General features: G+C 39.8%; 1 protein-coding gene across 4 annotated transcripts in view; it reads right to left on the bottom strand.

Annotated features, from left to right (window-relative positions):
* The window catches only part of Dcaf8 (DDB1 and CUL4 associated factor 8), a 47,257-nt gene that overhangs the window by 2,701 nt on the left and 19,539 nt on the right, over positions 1-25,017 (bottom strand). For all 4 annotated transcript variants that reach the window (XM_027950734.2, XM_027950738.2, XM_027950737.2 and 1 more), the window contains 10 exons: positions 22,522-23,192; positions 20,905-21,045; positions 19,241-19,335; positions 12,884-12,994; positions 7,781-7,853; positions 7,248-7,305; positions 6,623-6,730; positions 5,107-5,237; positions 562-681; positions 25-141 (listed from right to left, as the gene is read on the bottom strand). In XM_027950734.2, coding sequence (XP_027806535.1) covers positions 25-141; positions 562-681; positions 5,107-5,237; positions 6,623-6,730; positions 7,248-7,305; positions 7,781-7,853; positions 12,884-12,994; positions 19,241-19,335; positions 20,905-21,045; positions 22,522-23,192 — 1,625 coding nt within the window. The remainder of the gene's footprint in view (positions 1-24; positions 142-561; positions 682-5,106; positions 5,238-6,622; positions 6,731-7,247; positions 7,306-7,780; positions 7,854-12,883; positions 12,995-19,240; positions 19,336-20,904; positions 21,046-22,521; positions 23,193-25,017) is intronic.

Genomic DNA, 25,017 nt, shown 5'->3' with positions numbered 1-25,017 from the left:
AGCTCACATCGAACCCCAGCTTACCCGGTGATGGCGTCTCTGTCTCAGGTGATGCATAAGAAACCAGAGCATGTGGCTATCAAACAGGTCAGTGTGGTGTAAGCTATCTTCATCCCGCTCTCGCTTGTTCTTCTTAATCACCTGAAACCCAAAAGGGTTGGGGTTGGGGACAGTAAATGAATAGGGACCCTGGACCTAATCAAGAAGGTTGGTGTTCCATTCCAATAAAAGCTTCCTTGGGTGCTGTTACACTGAAGTGGAGCCAGATTCAATTAGGAAAGGATATCCTGGGTTCAGACACTGAGAAGGTGGGAGGCTTTAATACAGAATAATAGTTCCTAAAGAATGCTCCCTACCCCATCCTACTACCAACAAGAGGCATTCATAGCTGTCCCCTGTAACAGGACTGCTCCTCCAGAGAGAAGAACAGGAATGTTTGGGGAGGGCATAAGAGTAATGTCCTTAAAGAACTGGGCAGCAAGTCATTCCTTCCTATGGCAATGAAGAATCCTAACAGCATGTGAATAAGTAGAAAGAAAAGTTCTGCAGTCAGCCACTTACATCCTTTAACCCGGTCAGCTCAGTAGAAGCTTCAGCTGTGGGTGCCCAGATCTTCACATCATGGTCTAGGCCACTGGTTGCCAACACTGGCAGATGAGGGTGGGGCTCAAGACAGTTGACCTGGTCAGGAGAAAAGGAAAACACAGGCTAAGTGGTATGTGGGAGCAGGGTTTAAAATCCACTACTCACCTTGAGCTCGATTAGGGCTGAAGCAGCTGCTAGAAAGGCAGACCCTCCCATCCTGAGCTTAGGCCAAAGGGCCCCAAGGGTGGAGGAGACACTGGACAAACTGAGTACAAGACCAGGCCCCTCTAACATTTCCTATGCATTAGTCAGTGGTGGCTTCATTCCTGGACACAGCCCTAGGATTGGGTGAGTGAGTGGCCATGTTTACTGTTGGCTTCACAAGAAGGCTACGAGGTCTGGATGATCTCATTCACTCTATACCCTAAAAGTTCCAATTTGCTTGAGGCTCAAAAAAGAATAACTCAGTGGCTTTCATGAAGTTGCAAATAAATTTTTAAAAATGAAGAAAGCAGTAGCTGCCAGTGAGCCCCCAGAGAAGAGTGAGAAAACAATTATATTCACTTGGCACTGTTTACTAACTGGTGGAAGGCAGAGGCTGGGGAAGAGGAGGCTGAGCTAGAGGGGGAAATGATGGAGGCTGGTGTCTGCTTCCAAATCCTATATATCCCAGGGGACAGCATCATGCTATCTGCCCTAAGAACACAATAAACTCAGCTATAGGGCAGCACAATATAAATAAGGCAGCTCCCTGGAGCACCCACTGCATCAATTTTAGCTACCCTCTGTATTTTTCACCGATAAATCTTAAGACTGAGGCAATTTCCTTCTGTCTGAAAGCACCTATGCCCCCTGCTGTCTGATTTGGAAACTTGAGTTTTCCTAACAGGGCAGGGCAGGGCAGTTCCCATCCCCACAGGAAGAGCTAGATACAGATCTAGCTTGCTAAAGCATTTTCAGGCTTTTAGTCAGATGAGAAATAGATAAGACACCCTGCCTTGCAGTTGCCCTGCAGTCTAAGAAAATAATAACCCCTGGCAAAAAGCTCCTTTTATGGTTCTCTCTGGACCAATCTCCCCTGCCTTACCTTCAGTCAGAGAGCAACTAAGGAGAAGCTAGGGGCAAGCACAGAGAATAAAGCTGAATAGCAGATTCCCAACCTTCATTGACTTCCATTTTATAGATAAACAAATGCTCAGAGAATACAATCTAAATCTGAGCCTAAGATTGTGACTGCAGTTAATATCTGGCTCTTTCAGGCAGCGGATATGGAGCATAAGGAGGCACTAGAAATAAACTCCATGGCCTGAAAATATTATCAAAAGGTATGTGTCAACTTACACATACAAACCTGAATTCATTCATCCAGCTCCTGATAAACCTTTGCTATAGACCTATATATACTCTGAGATAGCTGGGCTTCAACAAATCAGCAAAATTATAAAGCTAAGGAAAGCTCAGGGGAGTCTTAATATTTAAGACTAGGATAAAGCCAATGGCAAGAGAGGAACAAGAGAATAAATTACATACAGTACCTGAGGTGGAGCCTGTAGGGAAGCCAATAGAGAACTTCTGGACCAGGGACCTGGTCAATTCACCAGACCTGTCTGAATGCCAGAACTTACCTCTCATTAATTCTTGAGCAGAGAAAAGAGCTCTGGCCTTAGATGACTGGGCTGGGGGCATGTAGGAAATGGAATAAAGCATCAAAGTGCTCTCGGGAGAGTAAGGAGTTGTCCTTTGAAATTCCCCACCCTTGTCCCTGTGAAGTTGAATGGGAACAAAGAAAGGAACCCAAAATAAGAGTTAGGAGACCTAGGAAAGGTGGACGATGACTTCTCAAATTGCTCCAGTTCTAAGATTCTACTTTGTGATATAGAATTGTTTCACAATCTCCACTGAGGCTGGAGTCTGGTAACCTCCATTGCTGGAAGGTTAAGACAAAAAAAAAAAAAAAAAAGAGAGAGCCAAGGTAGGACCACAGATCATGCAGCTTATACAGAGGCAAGGACAAGTAAGGAAGCTCACTTCAGTGGGCAGTCTCTATTTCTTGTTCTATCTAGTCTCTCATTCTTAAAACCACTAGAACTCAGGCCATTTCAAGTAGATGCTCTCTCCTCCTGAGTACCTGGATTAATCATCCAACCCTGGTACTGGCTAAACTAAAAGCAAACCGGCCTGCAGAGTGCTTCTGGAGAACAAATAAGTGCTGGTCTGGGAGAAGGGCATTCATCCCTTCATCTCTCTGGAACAGAATGCAAGACAATAGTTGATTATCAAGAAAGGATTCACTGGCTCAAGTTTGAGATCAACCATGGCAACTTAGATTCTGTCTCAAGACAAAATAAAAAAGGCTGGGGATGTAGCTCAGTGGTAAGGTGCTCCTGGGTTCAATCCTAGTACCAAAAAGAGGGGTAGAGGTGGGGGAAGGATTCAAAGGTCCCTTTGGATTTCCTTCTGATTACATGCCCATTGCGTAATTTCTCATTAAGACTCCAGTGTGCCAGGTGCTGTGGCATATGCTTATAATCCAAGCAACTTGGGAAGCTGAGGCATGAGGATCACAAGTTCAAGGCCAACCTTAGCAACTAAGCAAGATCCTTAGCAATGTAAAGAGATCCTGTCTCGAAATAAAAACTAAAAGGAATGAAAGAACTCAGATGTGGCTCAGTAATACAACACCATTGGTTTCAATTCCCAATACCAAAGGAAAAAAAAAAGACTCTATAGTGTTTTGGATTTGTTAACTACAGATGATAGAAGGGGACCTATGGAAGAGTAGGAAATGAAGCAGGGAAGAAAGGGACACACCTTCTCTCTTATTGCATTCAGGTTATAGAAGCCCTGTTTTATATTGGTCCCAGGTCTCAAAAATTTAGAGGAAAATCTGAAATATTCTCAGAGCAAGGTAAGAAAAACACAAGACGGAATGGGTTCCTGATTGCAAGGAACCATTCTAAATTATAAAACCATTCTCTGGTAAACCTCATAAAGTCATGGCTAGGCTCTCTGAAGTTTCCCACAGCTTAGAAAGAATGAAAAGGAAGGAAGTCCAAGCAGTTCAGTCTCAATCATTATTTAGAGGCCACAGGTAACCAGACTATCTTGGGTAATTAGTACAACCTAGCCTTTCAAACTGTCTCTTTCCTATCTTCTGTGGTCTAAAAACCTTATAATAGGAAGTTCTAAACTTTTTTCCTAATTCTGGGTCTTAAAAAAGAAAAAGTGACATGGTTAACTAGATATATCTTAAAAGGTAACCACTCTCCACTCCTTAACTTGATCCTCACTGTCTTTTTGCCCTATCTCCACAGAGGTTGCCTGCAAAACTCAAAGACAGGCAGACTAGACTGTGACATAATCAAGGGTTATACAGCAGGCTGCTCATCCATTCTTTTTTTGAGAAAAAAAAACATATTTTGCCACATTTGCTTTCTCCCTATACATGCACACATCCATTTGAAAGTAGGCGTGACATTTCAACCTTAAATATTTCAACATGTGTCGACTAAGTGTAAAGATATTTTTCTACATAAATATTACCAGATGATATAAATCTAATGTTGGATACCATGTTACTTAATATATAAACCATATACTTATTTTCCCAACTACTCAAAAAATGTTCCTTTGCACTTTTATCTGATCTAGGATAGAGGATGAAACCTGGAGGCATCTTTAACAGTGTATATGATGTGCCCTGAACTCTAATGGTCACTCTTCTGGAAAAGGTGTGCTTAAGCTGAGTATGTTGGTGCACACCTGAAATTGGAGCCACTTGGGAAATGAGAGACAGTAGGATTGCAAGTCTTTGGCAAGCCTCAACAACTTAGCAAGGCCTTGTCTCAAAAACAAAGTTGGGGGGCTGGGGATGTGGCTCAAGTGGTAGCGTGCTTGCCTGGCATGCGTGCGGCCCGGGTTCCATCCTCAGCACCACATACAAACAAAGATGTTGTGTCCGCCAATAACTAAAAAAATAAATATTAAAAATTCTCTCTCTCTCTCCCTCCCTCCCTCTTTATAAAAAAAAACAAAAAAACCAAAGTTGGGCAAGGTGGTACACGCCTATAATCCAAGTGACTTGAGAGGCTGAGACGGGAGGATCTCAAGTTTGAGGCCAGTTTGAGCAACTTAGTGAGATCCTGTCTCAAAAACAAGGGCTGGGGATGTGGCTCAGTGGTAAAGTGCCTCTGGGTTAAAACCCCAGCACCAAAAATAAATAAGTAAGTAAGTAAATAAATAAATAGGGTGGAGAGGCGACTCAGTTGTAAAGTAGTGCTGGGGACTGAACCCAGCAATCAAACAAACAAAACTGAAACCAAAACCAAACAAAAACAAAACACAACACAATACCTCTCAGCATCCTCAGACTATGCTGCCTTTTAATTAAATGTAGTTAGTTGGCTGGACCTCTAAGACATGATATTAGGTAGCCACAGTGAACATTCAGGGTCCCTACTAAAACCTACCTTATTGACCTGAAATACTATGGAGCCAGTCGGCTCAGCATACCATACTTACCACACCTCCCTTGTCCCCCTCCATGAACTGAATGATCTGGCAGGATGATTTTTCCCAGAGGAAGATGTGCCCGCAGTCACTACCGCTCACCACAAATTCACTCTTGGGGCCATAGAAATTGACGCCTTTTACTGAAATAAATGAGGGAATAAACCACATGAGGATTGGCATCAGGCCTATATATATTTCTCACAGGGAAAAATAACTAAATATTCACAAACTCCAAATTAGCTGCAAGCCAAATAATTCCTTTCATCTTTACAAATCAAACCAAAAGATTATGCATGTATAACAGATAATTATAAGAATCACACCAGTCCCAGAGACTCCTTATATTCTCTCAACGAGCTCTGCAGGACAGAGGAGTCTCCAGTTGCTTAGCAATAGCCTGCCTCATTTATACTCTATCAGGTCTCACTAATGACCTTACCCATCTGAACCTACATGTACTAACTCTGCCTATTGCCAGGCAGCATTCACCAATGTTCTAGGATTATCTTTACTATATATTTCATTGGTAATTTGTCAGTGCTTCTTGGGTCACTGACTGATCTGAGACTGATGAAAGTATATGCCACAATCACCTAACTCATTTGAATTATGCTTTCTACCAGGACTCTGAATAACAGGGCTCCACTCTCTAAAATTAGCAAAAGCAGCCAGGAGTCCCAACTACTAAAGCCATCCATACTGGCCATGATGCTGTTATTCTTCCCGTGGGCTGAGATCCAAGTACAGATTTTTCCTTCCCTTCTCATCAGCTCAAAGAAAAAGTAAATGTAACTCCTGCCTCCAAGTCAAATTATGACAGGACTGTTAGGAGTGGTAACAACAAAAGTCAGTGATTCCCCAACTTTTCTGTACATTAGAACGAGAACTTTACAAAAGTACCAGCACTCAAGTTGCACCCTACACCAATGAAATCAGAACATATGGGAGTGGGCACCAGGCATTGGTACTTATAAAATATGACTATCAGGTGACTCTAATTTGCCCCAAAGTATGGAAACCACAGACACTGAATAAAAAAAGGTCAATCTTCACTGCAAATTTAAACTAGATACTATCACAACTCCTCCTCCGCCTCACTCAAAAACAAACAAACAAACAAAAAAAAAAACCAAACAAACCTCTTCCCTCCCTAGTGGTACAAGCTTATGACCCATTTTAAGTAATTCAGCATCACTGACTAAAGCAGGTTTTCCCTGATTCCTTAATAAGCTCTTGTACCCATTTGGAATTTGCCTAAAAATTTACCTAAAATACAGAGAAAAAAGAAAAAAAATTAGTAAAGTCTTATGTTCAAACCAATTAGAAGCAACATTACTGCAGTGAAGATGCTCTCAAGCAAAGTGGAGAAAACATGAAAATGCCAGCCCAATGGGATCAACTCTCACTGCCCAAGGAACACAGAAGCCTATCCCTTAGGTAACTTCATATGTACAAGCTGAATAAAATACTACGGTTCTCCAAGCCAATAGGATTTGGCCACAGAAACCTAGAAAAACAGTCTCACCTGTGGCATTATTTCTGTGGCCCTTATATCTCTTAACATACTGGGCCCCATCACTGTGAGAGGAGTTGAAGAGGTAAATGTCTTCATCATTATAACTGGCCAGGAGCTCTGCCAAGAACAAGAACACAGCAGTGAAGGCAAAGGCTGAAAAATGCAGGAATCAGGAGTTGGGGGTTGGGATGGGGCTTCTTGCCAGTAGTGCCCCCTCCTAATACCCAGGTGTAACACCCATCTTACTCAGTTGGAACAGCAGGCAAGTGAAGTTGTAAGGGCAGACTAGGAACACACTGCCAACCCAGGGGTAGCAGAGGAAGATCTCAGGAAGATCACATCCATTCACACAGGATAAGAAAAGGCATAAGAACCTGCTCAGGCCAAGTAGCCTGGGCTTCAGGACAGGCCCTGCCAAATATCATCTGCAGCATTCTGCAAATGGTGCCTGGCATCTCCAAGGGACACTGCTGCATCCTCCCACTATGTGCTCACCATCAGCAACTACTCCCCAGATGCTCCACTTGGAGCTATAGCACAGTGGTGAGCACTGGAGGGCACGTGCCTCACTGGCTCAGCAGCTCTCTAGACAGAGGAGGCATGCCAGCCTAGGAGCTGGGCCCTGCTCACGTACCTGTGCCGTCGTGGCTGTACACAAGACAGGTGATGTTTGCTTTGGACTCACTGTTCACCTGCAATAAGGAGCAGATACTGACTGACGCCCCACCCCCCCATTTGGCATACCATCTTCAGGAACAGGTTTTCCTTCAAACTCCCCTATATCTTCTCCCAGAGAATGAGAGAAAAACAGAGAGACAGATAGGAGTACAACTAATGAAACATGACCACCTCAAAGGCGAAAATCTTAGGGCCTTGTTGTCTTCTCTCTGCTAGCCATTTATTTCATATACATGGTTTCATTAGGCCTCACCATGATGGTCCAAGGCTGTTACTGTTCTCTCTACTTTCTTGATGAGAAAATAGGCTAACAGAGGTGAACTGACTGCCCAAGATCACAAAGCTGGTAAGTTGGGAAGCCAAGATTCAAATCCAGGTGCATGACTTGAAAATGCAAGCTCTGCTTTTCCCACTATACCAACAAATTCAAAGGCTGACTTGGGATCAAGTCAGGGAAGCCAGGAGTCACTGGCCCTTCATGAATCTTACCAGGTGATGAGGACAGAATTTCTTGAGTACACCATTGTTCTCGTTCTCATCAATTTTCCTCTGGTCATAAATCCTGTAATGGAAGAAGCAATAGAAATGTCAAAACTTACAAGATGATTCCTCAAAGAGCTGCAATTAGTGGCAGAAAGCAAATGGATGAAGATAAAGGATATTTTCCCCATCAAACTTCCAGTTCATGCTCTTTTATAAAGATCCTCCATTCCTCAATCCATTTTCAAACCCTAACTCGTTCATGCTGGTACTTTGCTCAATTCTACCAGTTTCAACTTTTATATCACTTTCAGCTTATTCCACTGAAACAACTAACATCACAGAGCTTTTAAAATGTATATTACCTATCCCAAAGAATTTATTACTCCTGGACAGAGATCATGCTGTTTGTAAGTGAATGGGTCTCTGATTCTTTTTTATTTGGCCAGTTCTCCCTCTGATACCCCACAACAACTATTAGAAAACCACAATTTTCCTCAAGACCTTCTCTCCTTCCTTTATTGCCATCAAGCAAACTACCTTCATCATTCCTACTCTCTCCAATTCAAGCTTCATAAATATTTATGGCACAAATGTTTCAAGTATTGTGCTAACTGTGAAAATGCGTTGAGGAAAGAGAAGGCAGATCCAGTCTTTATCCTGATTCAGCAGTCTTCTCTAATCTCCAAAGATGCTCTTAATCTCATCATCCCCAGGGAACTCGTTTGACTAATTAGTTCCATTTTTCAATCTCTTCTTTCATCACTGTCAAACATTTCTTTTCTACTGTTGCTTTCTCTCTCTTTCCTTCTGCAAATTACTCAAAAGAACAATATAAATTCAATGTTTTCACTTCCTTACTTTTTGTTCACTTCTCAACCCATTCCAATATGGCTTTTACCCTCAATTTACCACTAAACTTCTTAGGCTGAAATCTTTAATAACCTAACTGCCAAAGCTAAGGAGATACTTTTCAAAGCTTTCTCTCTTGGTCTGACATTGTTCATCACTGCTTCCTTGAAACATCATCCTTCCTTGATGGCCAATCATTCCTCAGTACGGTCCATGAGTTTGTCTTTGTTTATCCCTTAAATGCTGATGTTCCCCCGGGGCTTGGTGTTAAATTCTCATCTGACTATTTATACCAAGAAATTTTTTTAACCTGGAGTCCAAAGAATATGTAAACCTCCAGAAACTGCTTATGCGTATTTTTCTTTATTGATGCTTTAAGCACCACTTCCTAAATATGGATAAATGCCTTAAATCATACTTAATATGAGCTCCAGACATACATCTACTTAACAAATGGATGTTATAATAGGTTCCCCAAAAGTAAACTCATTCTAAACCTATCCCTTTCCCCTGAATCTTTGATAATGGAACTATCATAAATGGGAGTGATCAAGCAAGAAATCAGGTACCTTCTCTCCTATATAGCAATTCCTGTCTTGTCAATTTTACTCCCTGTAAAATTGTTTTTAGACAATATTTGCTTTCTTCACCACTTATCATATTTTGCCTAGATAATAGCATTATCCTTCTAATTTCCCTGCTTGAACTGTCATCAGAATTATATGTAAAACGCTAAATTTTATGTAAATTCCCTGATTGTATCTACTCAGTGATTTTGTACAACCAACTGAATAAAGTTCAAACTCCTTAGTATGGGTGCCTACCACTGCTTCAATATTCTACACAATAGCCACATAATTATTTGGGAGGCTGAGACAGGAGGATAGGAAGTTTGAAGCTAGCCTGGGCAACTTAAAGAGGTCCTGTCTCAAAGTATCAAAATAAAAAGGGCTCTGGATGAAGCTCAGTGGTAGAGGGGTTGCCTAGCATGTGCAAGGGCCTGCTCAACTCCAAGTACCACACACACACAAAAAAGGCGGGGGGTGGGGAATGGGCAGTGGAGGAAGGAAGGAGAGAAATGGAAGGAGAAAGAGAATTACCCAGGAAATGCTTGATAAATGAACAATAACAAAGCCAGGTGGGTGGCAGGGGGATGGTTACACTATCAATTACAACTCTTTCAGCAGATTTATCAGCTGTTAATCAAATTTGTTTTTCTCTTAACTAAGTTTAAATCAACAGCTCTCAAATATCACTAAGCCATTATAAGATTCAACAAGTCAGCAAATTAATAAAAAAAAATTGAAATACTCAAGCTTCATGGGATGCCTTTTGATAATATGGTAGAATTCTGTGTTCCTCAGTATGTAATGCTTTTTGGCCTTCTACTTTATAGGAATTTTCTTCCCTTTCTCCATTTATTAAGAACCTACTATATCCTACATATGATGATGCTAGACAAGGGTTGGCAAACTTTTGTTTTGTGGTTTTTTGTACTGGGAATTGAACCCAGGGGCATTTTACCACCACTGAACTACATCCCCAGGGCCTTTTATTTTTTATTTTTGAGACAGGGTCTTCCTAAATTGCTGAGGCTCTAAGAAACTTGGTGAGACCCTGTCTCAAAATAAAATATAAAAAGGGCTGGGAATATTGCTCAGTGGTTAAGTGCTGGTTCAATCCCTGGTACAAATTAAAAAAAAAAAAAAGAAGAAGAAGAAGAAAGCAAAGTAATTCATTTTTATAGTGATACTGCCTCTTCTCTTTTTCAAACTGACAATCTCAAATAAATATAGTTAAAATAAAAACTGGAGAGGGAAACTAACTAAAAGATCAGAAGGAAACTAACTAGAGGTTGAACCTATGATGCCTGCTTTCCTTAGAATATTGCCTCAATAGTCAGGGTTTCAACAAATGCTCATAGGAACAAAGATTATCACTACAGATAAAGAAAATGGCTCAGGATAGTAGGAGCCAAAACCCCTCAGTTCACACCTAGGGTTTTCAAGTCAAATTGTTTCTAAATCCCAAACCAATATACAAAATTGCAAGTGCAATGGCAATTTATTTATGAAAATGGAAGAAATAGGGCACAGTGGCTCTTGCCTATAATCCCAGCAACTTGGAAGGCTGAGGTGGGAGATTGCAAGTATGAAGGCCTCAGAAACCTGTCTCAGTTCAAAGCCAGTCTCAGCTACTCACCGAGACTTTGTCTCAGGATAAAATATAAAAAGGGTTGGGGATGTAGCTCAGTGGTTCAATTCCTAGTACGGGGAGGGGGGGGGGGGATACAAAGGACCGTGTAATACATGAACAGATGTTCAACATCATTAGCAATTATACAAATTCAAATCAAAACTACACTGAGATTTTTTCTCACACCAGTCAGAATGGCTGTCATCAAGAATACAAATAATAAGTGTTGGGGAGGAGGTGGAAAAAAAGGAACACTTTTGTACTGTTGGAGGAACTGCAAATTAATACAACCATGATTGAAATCAATATGGAGGTTCCTCAAAAAATTAATCATGAACTACCATATGACCCAGTTAAACCACTCCTCGGTATTTATCTTAAAGAATTAAGGTCATCATTCTACAGTGATGCATGCATACCCAGGTTTAGTAGCACATTTCATAACAGTCAAACTATGGAACCAGCCTAGGTCTCTATCAGCTAATGAATGGTATATATACACAATGGAGTTTTATTCAGCCATAAAGAAAAATGAAATCATGTCACTTGCAGGAGAATAGATGGAATAGAGACCATTATGTTGAGCAAAATAAATCAAACTCAGAAGGTCAAGGGTTGTATGTTTTCTCTCATATGCAGAAACTAGAGAGGATAAAGAAAAAAAGAAAGATGGTGGTGGATCTCATGATAATGAGAGGGACATCAGTAAAGGAAAGACATCAGGGATGAGAAGCAGGGAGTGTTGGGGAGTGATATTGGCCAAATTATATGGTTATATTATGCACATGCACAAATATGCAACAACAAATCCCATCATTATGCACACTTATAATGCATCAATAAAAAAATGTGGAAAAATTAAAACAATAACAACAAAAGACTCTGTCTCAAAAAAAAAAAAAAAAAAAAAAAGGCTAGAGATGAAGTTCAGTGGTAAAATACTCCTGGGTTCAATACCCAGTACCAAAAAAGGAAAAAGAAAATGGTAGAAAATTCACTAAGACAGCACCTGCTGGAAATTAGGTCTTAGCTACTAGTGAAGAACTTGATCAATTAATCAGGTTTCTTTAAAACATGCAAAGTCATCTATATAACAGGAAAAGCCATCTCTCAGAGACTGTTTACATTAAGGAACAGAACAGCTCAGAAGGTGCTTAAGCATTCTGGAAGAGGATAAAAATTAAAAATGGTGGTAAATGAACTTCTAGGCATTTCACACTTCACCATTCTGGAATACATGGCAATAGGTTCAAAAATTTGAACACTAAGAATGGTCTCTCCTTTTATTTTTAAAAACCTGCAATAAATCCTAAAGATTTTTTTTTTTTTTTTTAAAGACAATGTGCCAGAGTCTCAAACTCTCAAAAACACAGAAAAGCAACAGACTCACCTTACAAATTGTTTGGCATTTATACACAATGGAGTACTACTCTGCATTAAAAAATGACAAAATCATAGAATTTGCAGGAAAATGGATGGCATTAGAGCAGATTATGCTAAGTGAAGCTAGCCAATCCCTAAAAAACAAATGCCAAATGTCTTCTTTGATATAAGGAGAGTAACTAAGAACTGAGTAGGGAGGAAGAGCATGAGAAGAAGATTAACATTAAACAGGGATGAGAGGTGGCAGGGAAAGGGAGAGAGAAGGGAAATTGCATGGAAAGGGAAGGAGACCCTCAGGGTTATACAAAATTACATACAAGAAGAAGTGAGGGGAAAGGGGAAAAAAAAAAAAAAAAAACAAGGGGGAGAAATGAATTACAGTAGATGGGGTAGAGAGAGAAGATGGGAGGGAAGGGGGGATAGTAGAGGATAGGAAAGGCAGCAGAATACAACAGACACTAGTATGGCAATATGTAAATCAGTGGATGTGTAACCGATGTGATTCTGCAATCTGTATACGGGGTAAAAATGGGAGTTCATAACCCACTTGAATAAAAGTGTGAAATATGATATGTCAAGAACTATGTAATGTTTTGAACAACCAACAATAAAAATTTTTAAAAAAAAGACAATGTGCCAGAGTCTCAAACTCTCAAAAACACAGAAAAGCAATAGACTCACCTTACAAATTGATCTCGTCCACCTACTGCAAACTGGTGGGTATTGGCAGGATTCACATAGATTGTATATAGCCCCACTTTCTTCTCTTTCTCTTTTGTCACCACCAGTTTCCTGGAAGAGTAGAAAAATACACAACACTTTAGTCTCCATAAGATCTAGATGGTCATGACAAATGAGAGCCAAGACGGCAATAGAGGCATGGCTAATAAGAAAACGAAAATATTCTCATCTGGAAAGAAAAATTATTTTTGTTTGTCTTAGACAATGAAAAATGAAAAAGCACAAATATTCACTACATGCTACTTTGAAGATGGGAAAAATATTCAGTAAAATTTTTTCTTGTGTTGCTTAAGAAATGTAAGTTAAAGGTATATGCTCTTCAGGAAATCCAACACAATAACAACCAGTCATTAAAGAGATGTTACCCATACAGTTCCCTCCTCTATTTGTAAATACTGTATATCTTCCCAATCACCTGGAGAGGAGTGGAGAAAAATTTACAGAACCACTGGGTTAAAAAATAACTTTAGGTCAGAGTGTGTCTCCCAGATTCTGGAAAAATGCCACTTAAAACCTAGCTTTAAAGCCAAGCACAGTGGTGCACACATGTAATCTCAGCGGCTCGGGAGGCTGAGGCAGGAGGACCTTGAGTTCAAAGCCAGCCTCAGCAGAAGTGAGACCCTGTCTCTAAATAAAATACAGGATAGGGCTGGGGATGTGGCTCAATGATCAAGTGCCCCTGAATTCAATTCCTGGTACCTGCCCCTCCCCACTCCAAAAAAACCCCTAGCTTTTAAAAATATATACTAAGGGGCTGGGGTTGTGGCTCAGTGGTAGAGAGCTTGACTAGCATGTGTGAGGCACTGGGTTTGAATAAAATAAAGGTCCATCAACATCTAAAAACATACACACACACACACACACACAGCTGGGTACAACGGCACATGCCTGTAATCCCAAATACTTGGGAGGCTGAGGCAGGAGGATGGTAAGTCCAAGGCCAGTCAGGGCTTAGCAAGACATTGTCTCAAAATAAAATTCAAAAAGCTGGGAATGTAGAACTCAGTGGTAGGAATACTCATGTGTGAAGCCCTGGGTTCAATCCTCAGCATTAAAAAACAAAAACAACAACAACAAAAAACACATACTTAAAAAAAGCTATAGTTTTCTAACCTAGAGGTATGCCAAAAGAAAGCAGAAGAGAACATTCTTATGAAGATAGCTCTTTGTAAGGCTGAGAAAACACTTTCAAATTATCCTGGTTGTAACACAAGACAGGTGAGTGATAGGAGGGCAAAGAGCCTCGGGGAAACCACAGAAAGTTCAGAAGCTTAGTGAGGAGAATCTGGCTTAACAAACTACAATTTATCCCAGCCTAAAGGTGGCAATATGAATACTCTTCCCATATCTAAGTGTCCAGTCAAATCTGACACCATGGAGATTAATAAATTTACAAGTAAGACATCAAGAAACTACAGAAAGGGGCTTAGCTTTAGCTTTTGTTTTTTATTTTAAGGGGTTTAATTCATTTTTGATGCTATGGAAACAGGAAAAAATATAACCATGACAATGAGTTTCTTTGTAAAGAAACAATTTTAGCATCCTCTCTACATAGTCAAAGTCAGTTCAGCTCTAGGCAAAGTAGAGAGATTGTGATTTTAAAATCTCTGTAGTTTTCCATTAAAAGAAAGTGTACAAAAAAATTAGGGGCTGGGGATGTGGCTCAGGGGCTGGGGATGTGGCTCAAGTGGTAGCGCGCTCGCATGGCATGCGTGCGGCGCGGGTTCGATCCTCAGCACCACATACAAACAAAGATGTTGTGTCCGCCGATAACTAAAAATAAAATATTAAATTAAAAAAAAAAAAATTATATACAAAAAATCCCCCATGCCAACTTCACACACAAAAAAAATGCATGATATAAGCAAGTGTTTAGGTACTAGCTGAACACATGAAAACAGCTTGAATTTTTTGACTGAGACCTTCACAATTCAGCCTTCCACCTCATTCCAGCCTGTAAAACTACTTCTTTAACTCCTAAAGCAAAAACGTTTAAAATACTCTTATACCTCCAATCTAGAATCTGGGCCTCCTTCTAATCCAGTTTCTCCAATGTACCAGGACGTAGCATGCGCCTGTAATCCCAGTGACTCAGGAGGCTAAGGCAGGAGGACTGCAAATTTGAAGCCAGCCTCAGAAACTTAGTGAGACCCTCAGCAATTCAGTAATTTCCTGTCTCAAAAAATAAAAAAGGAGCTGGGGTTGTGGCTCAGTGGTAGAGTGCTCGTCTAGCACGCATGAGGCAGCACCACATAAATGTAAAATGAAGATATTGTGTCCACCTAAAACTTAAGAATAAATATTAAAATAAAATAAAAAGGACTGGAGATGTAGCTCAGTGGTAAAATAACCCTGGGTTTAATCCCTAGGACCAAGGAGGGGGGAAAAAAGTTTTTCCAATTTTCCCTCTTTACTTTCCATGCTGCCTACCATTGTTTGTGCTCTCAGCCAGATTTTCTGCCTATATCATTTTATTTCAAATTCAATAATCTGCCAAATTCATTTACACTAGCCATTATTTCAACCATTCCTGTGGCTGAATAGTAGTTTCCCTCTGAACCTGATCTACAGGATAAAATCTCATTATTCTTCAAAAAAAAAAAAAAACAGTAGATCAAATAAATTTATTATCATTTTTTTTTTTTTTTTATATCTGTACCCTTACCTTTTCCTGTGGAAAACCTGCTACTGTCTCATTGTCATCAAAAAATGACAACCTTAGAACTGGCAACAACAAATATTCAAGAGATTAAATGTTCTTCTCAAAGTTAGATAACTACAAAACTACTACAGGTGCTCCTGAATTTACAGTGGAGTTATAGCCTAAAAAATCCACCATAAATTGAAAATGCATTTAACAAAATAATATACTCTTTGATCCGTCTATCACTTCTACTTATAGGAATGTCCCTACTGCTATTCATAAAGTGCATAAAGGAGTATGTTACACAGGTATTTACTGCAGCATTATTTGTAATAGAGTAAGATGGAAAATTATTTACATACCTAACCACTAGCCATACTATCAAATATTAAGAAACCAATAAAAAAACAGTTCTAGATGTATGAATAGGGATTGGCTTACAAGTTATATGATTAGGTATAAAAAGGGTGCTGTAGGGGCTGGGGATGTGGCTCAAACGGTAACGCGCTCACCTGGCATGCACGGGATGCTGGGTTCGATCCTCAAAACCACATAAAAATAACAATAAATATTTAAAAAATTCTCTCTCTCTCTTTTTAAAAAGGGTGCTGTAGCTTAATTTTTTACCAAATGCGTAAAAATGGATATGTGTGTGTGTGTGTGTGTGTATATATGTGTGTATACATGCATATCTATTTGGATCTGTATATCTATATATTCAAATGTATTCAAATACATTATTTGTTGAAGGAAAAAAAAAGGAAAAGATCAAAATCTCAAGTTTTAAAGTGTAGTTTCTACTGAATCAATATCATTTTCACACCATCATAACGTTGAAAAATCATTAAGTCAAACCATCATAAGTTGGGGATCATCTGTACTAGAGGGCAAAGCCCTTGACACTCAGGCTTACTCCCTTCCACTCTGTGTATTTTTTTTTTGCGGGGGAGGGGTGGTGGTGGTGGTGGCGGCATGGGATACTGGAGATTAAACCCAGGGTACTTTACTACTGAGCTACACCCCCAGCACTTTTTGTTTATTTTGAGACGGGGGTCTCACTAAGTTGATGAGGTTGGCCTTGTACCTCAGCCTCCTGAGTCACTGGGATTACAGGCCTGTGTCACCACACAGCTCCCCTTTCACTATATACCCAGCACCATTTCCCAAACTTCGTCTTCTTAAGGGTATATGAATAACCAGCATATCCTTTTCCTAAGCCTGAAACATTTCCGTCATTTAAGCAGCTGTTGAAATTCTATCTTCCAGACAACTTTTTCAAGATATCTCTTTAAAAATAAAAACATTGACATCCCTTTCCTAATATTGGTACTGAACTATGAAATTTGTTATAATTTTTAAATCTAAAAAAGACAATAAATAATCTAGGTATCAATCAACAAGGCAGTGATTAAGTAAACAGTGGTGTACCAATGTTATGACACATATGCCATGTTTAAAAATTAGGTAGGCTGAAGTATAGAGATTCCTCAAAAATCTAGGGATGGAACCACCATGTGACCCAGCTATCCCACTCCTTGGTATTTTTCCAAAAGATCTAAAATTAGCACACTACAGCAATACAGCCACCTCAATGTATATAGCAGTACAATTCACAATTGTTAAATTATAGAATCAACCCAGATGCCTGTCAAAAGATGAATGGATTAAGAAATTGTGGTGTATATATGTATGTATGTGTGTGTGTGTGTGTGTGTATGATGGAGCTCTACTCAGCCATAAAAAATAACGAAACTGCTGGGCATGGTGGCACACACCTGTATTCCCAGTGGCTTGGAAGGCAGAGGCAGGAGGATCCCAAGTTCAAAGCCAGCCTCAGCAATTTAGCAAGGCCCTAAGCAACTTGGCAAAGTCCCATCTCAAAATTAAAAAAAAAAAAAAAAAAAAAGGGCTAGGAATGAATGTGGCTCAGTGATTCAGTGCTCCTACGTTCAATCCCTACTACAAAAAAAAAAAAAAAAAGAAGAAGAAAGAAAAGAAAAAACAAGTTAGGGCATTTGTCAGTAAATGGATGGAAATGGAAAATATCATGCTAAGTGAAATAAGCCAAACTCAGAATCTCAAATGTTGAATATTTTCTCTTATATGTGGATATTAGAGTAAAAAAAAGAAAAGGGGGAAGGAAGAATAAGATAACAAAGAACCAATCAAACAGAAATTAATAATGAGCGAAAGGAGTCTGGTAGAGGAAAAAGAGTGGGAAAGGTAAAGGAGGAGGGGAGGGAAAAGGGGGAAATCATGAACTAAAATCAATTTCCATGGATGTATGAGTGTGTCAGGATGAACCCAACTACTATGGGTAACTATAAAGCTCTTAAAAAAAGAAATTAAATAGGCTTTTGCTCAGGAGACTGAAGCAGGAGGATTGCAAGTTCAAGGCCACCCACAGCAATTTAGTGAAACCCTTATGGATTCAGCAAGACCCTGTCTCAAAATAAAAAATGAAAGTACTATGGATATAGCTCAGTGCTGAAGTTCCTAGTACCACACCCAAAAATAAATAAAACTTAAAATTAGGTAGGTTTTTATAGCCTGACACAGACCTCCAAAATACATTATAATATTAAAAAAGCAAATTGCAAAAGTATACATGTATGCATACATATAATTAGCCCATTTATGGAGGACAGTATATAAATATATGTATATACCTAGGTACACAAATATATACAAAAGGGTCTGGAAATGTTTTCAAAATTACTAACAAGTCGGGGCTTGTGGTATATATATGTATATGTGTGTGTGTGTGTGTGTGTGTGTGTGTGTGTGTATGACGTGGCTCAGCGGTAGCACGCTTGCACAAATGGGGGATACACAAGAAGCATTAATATTTTGTCTATGAATCTCTTAAAATGTATCTGTTTATTAAGTCAGGGTAGATATTATTATATTTGTAAAAACAAAGAAACTGAAGTTCAAAATATTACATAGGTCATAACTAATAGGGCCTGAGTTAAGATTTGAACTAGGACAGGTCTACCTATATCCAAACAAGATGCTGTGCTTTTTTCTATGGTATCAGAATTAAAATAATTTATACGTAAATTATGTGTCTCAAATTCATGTACAAATGAGCTGTGGTATGTCAGAACTCTACTATAGCTACCAATATATTTTTCAAGGTCTATCTTATGATTGTATATAATATAAACTGAACTGAAAATTTATATGATCCTGTCTCTCTAAACTAATATGTAATGCTTCTTATAAATAAGATGAATGGCACCTAAGTGGCTGGAAAGGATGAGTTCAAGTTATTAAAGCCCACATATAAAAAACACCATCTGAGAAATGAAAGCAAACTGCTGAGAAACAGGGCTAAAAAGTAAGGAATTCTAAACCCTAAACTATCTCTTACCATAGACACAAAGGTACTATTCTGATGGACCTGAGAGCTGAGCATTATTGGGACACATGAAATATTGTCAAGTCCAGGCTGGGCCTATGGCTCAGTGGTAGAGCGCCTGTCTAGCATGTGTGAGACACTGGGTTCGATCCTAAGCACCACATATAAATAAATTAAATAAAAGCATTGTGTCCATCTACAACTAAAAATATTTTTTGAAAAAGAAAAAAAAAAGAAATATTTTCAAGGCCAAGGAATGGAATTTTATAGATATTATTGCTATACTCACGAAGCTGGCCGATCTTGTCTCAGGTCAATAGTGAAGACAACTGCATCTTCACCTGCAGACAGGAACGTACAGGGAGAGTCTGGTTCCAGGGCCAACTGAAGGAGACAAAGGAAAAGGGATAAGGTTTCTAAAGCTCAGAATTATAGTCAGGCTAGTTCCCACTCCTTTACTTTTAGGAAGAGCTGCATATAAAATGTCTCAGCAAGAGAAATGTCTGCCTTTTCCGTTGTTGTAAAATCCTAGGAAGGGAGATAACTTAAGCCCCACTCTTTTTTTTTTTTTAATATTTATTTTTTAGTTGGACACAATACTTTTATTTTTTATGTGGTACTGATGATCGAACCCAGGGCCTTGAATGTGCTAGGCAAGCGTTCTACTGCTGAGCCCTCAACCCCAGCCCCCCACTCACTCTTATTCTGTGAACTATTCACAGTCTGCTTATTCTATACAACTCAAAAAAGACAGATGATTTGCAATTTTAACTAAGTCCCAAAGGATCAAAATAGAGATACCAAAGGAGAATATCAGTCAAGAAAAGTTCATTCTCAAAAATCAATTTCATGGGCTGGGGTTGTAGCTCAGTGGTAGAGCACTTGCCTAGCACATGTGAGGTACTGGGTTCAATCCTCAGCACCACGTAAAAGTAAATAAATAAAGGTATTGCCATCTATAACTAAAAAAATATTTAAAAAAAAAATCAATTCTATGCCTTCAGATATGGAGAAACATGGCAATCAAGTTCTCTTCTTTTTCCAAGCTTCATTCCCTACATCCTACTTCTAAAAAGTAGTTATCTAGTGGGTCGGGGAAAGGTTTAAGAAATAGGTGATTTTCACGTTTCCTGAAGCATCTGAATTGGAAAAGGATGCTACATATTAGGGTTTGAAAGAAGAGAGTACAATCTTTTTTTTTTTTTTAAACCATCCTCTTTTGATGACATGGAAAAACATAATACCTACCCTGAGACTGGACAGCTCTTAGTTCCTTACTAGCTACCACCGTGACCATTTGGCCTATATTCACAGCTCTAAATGTGGCTTCCAGAAATAGTGCAACTTGTGAGTTTGAGTTGTAAGCAGAGAAGCTGGAGCTCTAACATTTGAGGAACCAACTACTAGCACTCTGGGACTGTTAGAAATGTTCTAAAAACAATCAGAATAACTTAAGGGGTTTGGAAAGCATGAGACCTCAAGGATCTCCAAACCAACCATAGCTCAGCTTAGGAGCGAGATATAATCAACGGAATGCTATAAGTATGTGATCTGACCAATGATATACTTTATACTTTGCTTGGGTTGGTTTTTTTTGCTCCCTTCTTAACCAATCTTAGCACTGAAAAAGGTGAGGCAGATGACCATAACAAAAGGAACACAATGGGTAGAGAAAAGGGTGATAATGGCTGATATCCATAAAGGATTTGGACTCACAAACTTTTTTTTTTTTTTCCACTATTCTGTGCAGTTCTGGGGAGTTAACCCAGGGTGCCCTATCACCAAGTTGCATTGATAACCCTTTTTATTTTGAAAAAGGGTCTTGCTAAGTTGACTAGGTTGGACTTGAACTTTGCGATCCTCTTGCCTCAGGTTCCCAAGTAGCTGGAATCACAGGCATGTGCTACCATATCTAGCTTACACTCACAAACTTTGGAGTAAGGACCTTCTTACCTTATGGGATGCTCCCTTGTGCTGGGCCACACGCTTTGTATTCTTGCAGCACTGTGTGGCAGACAGTTCTGCTACCCGAACCTGCCCATCCCGGGCACACATCGCCAGGGTGGAATCACCACTATTGGGAAGGAATTTGGCCTGGAATATTAAGAATTAAAAAAAAAAAAAAAAAAGATACATAAGAAATTTGAAAAGACGAATGTAAGAGTAAAAAAATGAGATGATGACCCAAGTTCACACTTTTTTCTTGTATGAAAGCTAGATGTAGCTTTCCTACTCTTTTTTGTTTTTTGGGGGGTACTAGAGATTAAAGCCAGGTGTGCTTTACCACTAAATTTTGCTCCCAGCCTTTTTTAACATTTTTTTTTTCTTTTGAAATGCTGGGGATTGAGTCCAGGACTTTGTGTATGCTACGCAAGCATCTCAGACCCCGCCACCCCCCTTTTTTTAAAAAATTTTGAGACAGGGTCTTGTTAAGTTGCTGAGGGTTTCACTAAGTTGCCCATGCTGGCCTTGAACTTGGGCAATCTTGCTTCAAGTGGCTGGGATTACAGACGTGCACCACTGTGCCTGGTGCTTTTCTATTCATACAGCTGAATAAACCTAATTTCATCTAGGAGTTAAAGAAAAGTGATAGAAAAAACTTTCTCTGATGTAAAGGGAAATTTCAGTTGACTCTGTAAGGGTGAGGTAGTACATGATTAAAAGCTCATGTGAGGGGCTAGGGATGTGGCTCAAGCGGTAGCGCGCTCGCCTGGCATGGGTGCGGCCCGGGTTCAATCCTCAGCACCACATACAAACAAACAAAGATGTTGAGTCCGCCGAAAACTAAAAAATAAATATTAAAATTCTCTCTAAAAAAAAAAAGCTAATGTGAATGTACCTAATAGGAGAGAAAGTAAGAAATATTCAGAAAGCAAACGAATTTTGCCACAAAGGAAAAGGAAATTATGAAATACAGGGAAAAAGAAAAAGAACAAATTTATGGATGAAGAGCTAATATTAATATGGAGGACGGGGCAAAGGAGTAAAATCTCCAAGGAATAATAACAATCTTAGCTAGTTTCTAGCAAATGTTATTAAGTATCAGCCATGGTTCTAAGTGCTTAGCTTCCATTGTTTTTGCTACTTTTTTTTGTAGTGCTGGGGCTAGAACCCAGAGCCTCACACATTCTAGCCAAGAACTCTACCACCAAACTACACTCCTAGCCTATCAACTGTTATTTAATCCTCATAATTCTTTCTCCTCTCAGTTCCATCTTACAAGTTAAATAACTTGCTCAGCTTCACATAGTTATTACATGTTAGGGCCAGAATTTGAATCTAGGCAGTTTGGTTCAAGAGCCTATGCTATTAATACTATATTACCTTCTACCATAGCATCTATAATATTTTCCTGATAAGTTCCAAGAACCTATAATGAAGCTTCTGATGCTTACATGCAAGGAAATAAAAAGTTACCATGGGCCTTCAGTGTCATTAAGGGAACCAATGTAGAGTCCTGATGTCTAATTCCTACCAAAACTCACTTTCAGCTTCCACTCTAAGCAGCAACTCAGATTTGTCTGATTCATGTCTGATTCTCTCAGTTGCTATTATGAATCCTTGCCTCACCTGAAAGACATTACTTTTGTGGCCACTCTCGAAGTCCAGTACTGGCTGCCGCCGTACCCAATCCCACACTACCACCTTCAGGTCATCGCTGCCACTGGCCAGCCAGGTGCCGCGCTGGTTAAAGTGCAGGGTATTGACACAACCAGTATGGCCCTCAAGCCCATGCTGCAGGCGGAACCTCTGTACAAAGACTCTTGCCCCACAGGCTTCATACACAAAGCGGGCACTTGAACCCAGCTCCCGTTCCCGAAGGGCAGGGAGGGCCTGCCATCGAGGTCGGGGCAGGGCTGTTGTCTCTGAGGACACCCAATCCTCCAAGGCCCGCTCATCGTCTGATGAGTCCTGGTCACGGTTAGCTCGCTTGCGTTGTACACGGCGCCGAGGTTGTTGTTCTTCCTCCTCTTCTTCCTCTTCCTCTTCCTCTGAGCGGTCACGAACTCGGTTTTCATCATTGATGGAGTAATGGCCAGTGTCCTCCATGCTGTCAGAGTCCTTTTCTTCACCTGAGCTTTCTGTGTCTGTGCCTCGACTTTCTGTACTGGTGCGATTGGGGCCACCATCATCCCCAGTCAAGCTTAAACTCAGGTCTGAGGCCTCTACTTCAATGCCTGAGGATGTCTCTCTTCCCTCTTCAGCTCCAGACATCTCCTCTGGACTGCTAGACAGGCTTCCTGCACATTGATGAAGAATCAATAGGTGAGAGGCAAAAATAAGGAAACAGGATTAGCATAGTTAGTTATCAGAGGGATTTCCCACTGTAAGAAACCATTACATCAAAAGACTAAGAAACAAACTTCAAAGTGTTTCCATTATAAATGCTTATAAAGAGTACTTCTGAAAGGAAATCTTATAAAGAACAGAAATTGAAAAAATTAAGATCAAAGCAACACACACATAAATGAACTTCAATAAAAGCAAAGAACTACAGGACAATCTATAATAAGTTCTTGAGAGGCTAAGCATTGGCATATTATACAAAAGTGTGCCTGATGCAACCACTTAGGCTCTGTCCTGTTGGATAGACATCCATTAGTTGCAGCAAATAATTAGAATGTCTATAAGAAAATCTCCAACTGGGTACAGTGGCACACACCTGTAATCCTAGGGACTTAGGAGACGGAGGCAGAAGAATTCCAAATTGGAGGCTAGTCTGGGTAACTTAGTAAGACATGTCTTTAAAAAGGGCTAGGGATGTAGCTCCGTGGCAGAGTGTTTGCTTAACATGCATGAGGCCCTGGGTTTAATTCCCAGTACCCCTGAAACAAAAAAAAGTTGTTGAGAGGGTTGGGAGTATGGCTCAGCAGTAGAGCGCTTGCCTAGCACGTGCAAGGCCCTGGGTTTGATCCTCAGCACCACATAAAAATAAATGAATAAAATAAAGGTATTGTATCCAACTACAACTAAAAAAGAAATATTTCCTCAGATGACTACAAATTTTATCTTGCCAGACCTAAAACTTGTTAGGGGAAGACAGATCAGCCTTTGACTCCAATATGATGTTTAATATTCCAATATTGATGTTTAGGGATTTAAAACTGGAGCACCTTACTGACTAGCCATCTGGCTTAGGGCAGTAATTTGTGAAGACCCTTGAAGAAATGGAACTTCTAGACAAAATCCAGTACATAAAACACATAACAATACAAATGCTTTGTTTTGATGGAAGGATGGGTGACATAGAAGCACCTCAACTGAGAGCACAGTGTGAAAATCAACTGGGATAGGAGTTGGAGCGAAAAGGGAAAAGTAACAGAACCACATTTGCTGAGACTGTTACATATGCTCCAGCAACTCAGCAAGGCCCTAAACAACTGAGCAAGACCCTGTCTCAAAATAAAAAAATTAAAAGGGCTGGGCATGTGCCTCAGTGGTAAAGAACCCCTGGGTTCAATTCCCACTGCCCTCCAATCCTTCAAAAGTTAAAGAGATATAGTTTGAAATGCAATTGGAGCTTGAGCTGGGAAGTGCTAAGAAGGGATTAAAAACACCACACCTAACAAATATGTGGGCAGAGGAAAAATAAAACACCAAAACTCTTAGAAATTATTAATATTAACAAATTCAGACTCTGAAAGTCCTACCACATTAATACAAGGGCCAGAATGTATTACACACTCAGCAACAAGGCCACAACTGTCAATGATCATGATCTAGTTCAGTAGTTGGCAAATTTCTTCTGTAATGGGCCAGACAGCAAAAATGTTAGTATCTGCAGATCGTATGGCACTCTCGCAGCTATTCAACCCCATTAGAACAAAAACAATCCATGGACACCACATAAATGAATGGATATAAAACTTTTACAAAAATAAGTGGCAGAGTGGCTTTGGCTTGTAGGTTATAATTTGCCAATCCCTGATCTAAACTAATGACCAAGCTCCAAATCAATAGTTTAACTTAAATCCCTCTGGAACTCTGTGCCTTTCAACTAATCCTAGTGAAAAAGGAGGGGAGGGAAAAAAAGGAAGGCAGGCCCAATCCTCATTGGTTAGGGTT

This window comes from Marmota flaviventris, chromosome 10 (genome assembly GCF_047511675.1).
Source record: "Marmota flaviventris isolate mMarFla1 chromosome 10, mMarFla1.hap1, whole genome shotgun sequence".
NCBI classification, from domain to species: domain Eukaryota; kingdom Metazoa; phylum Chordata; class Mammalia; order Rodentia; family Sciuridae; genus Marmota; species Marmota flaviventris.
This window is presented reverse-complemented; position numbering and strand designations above follow the sequence as displayed.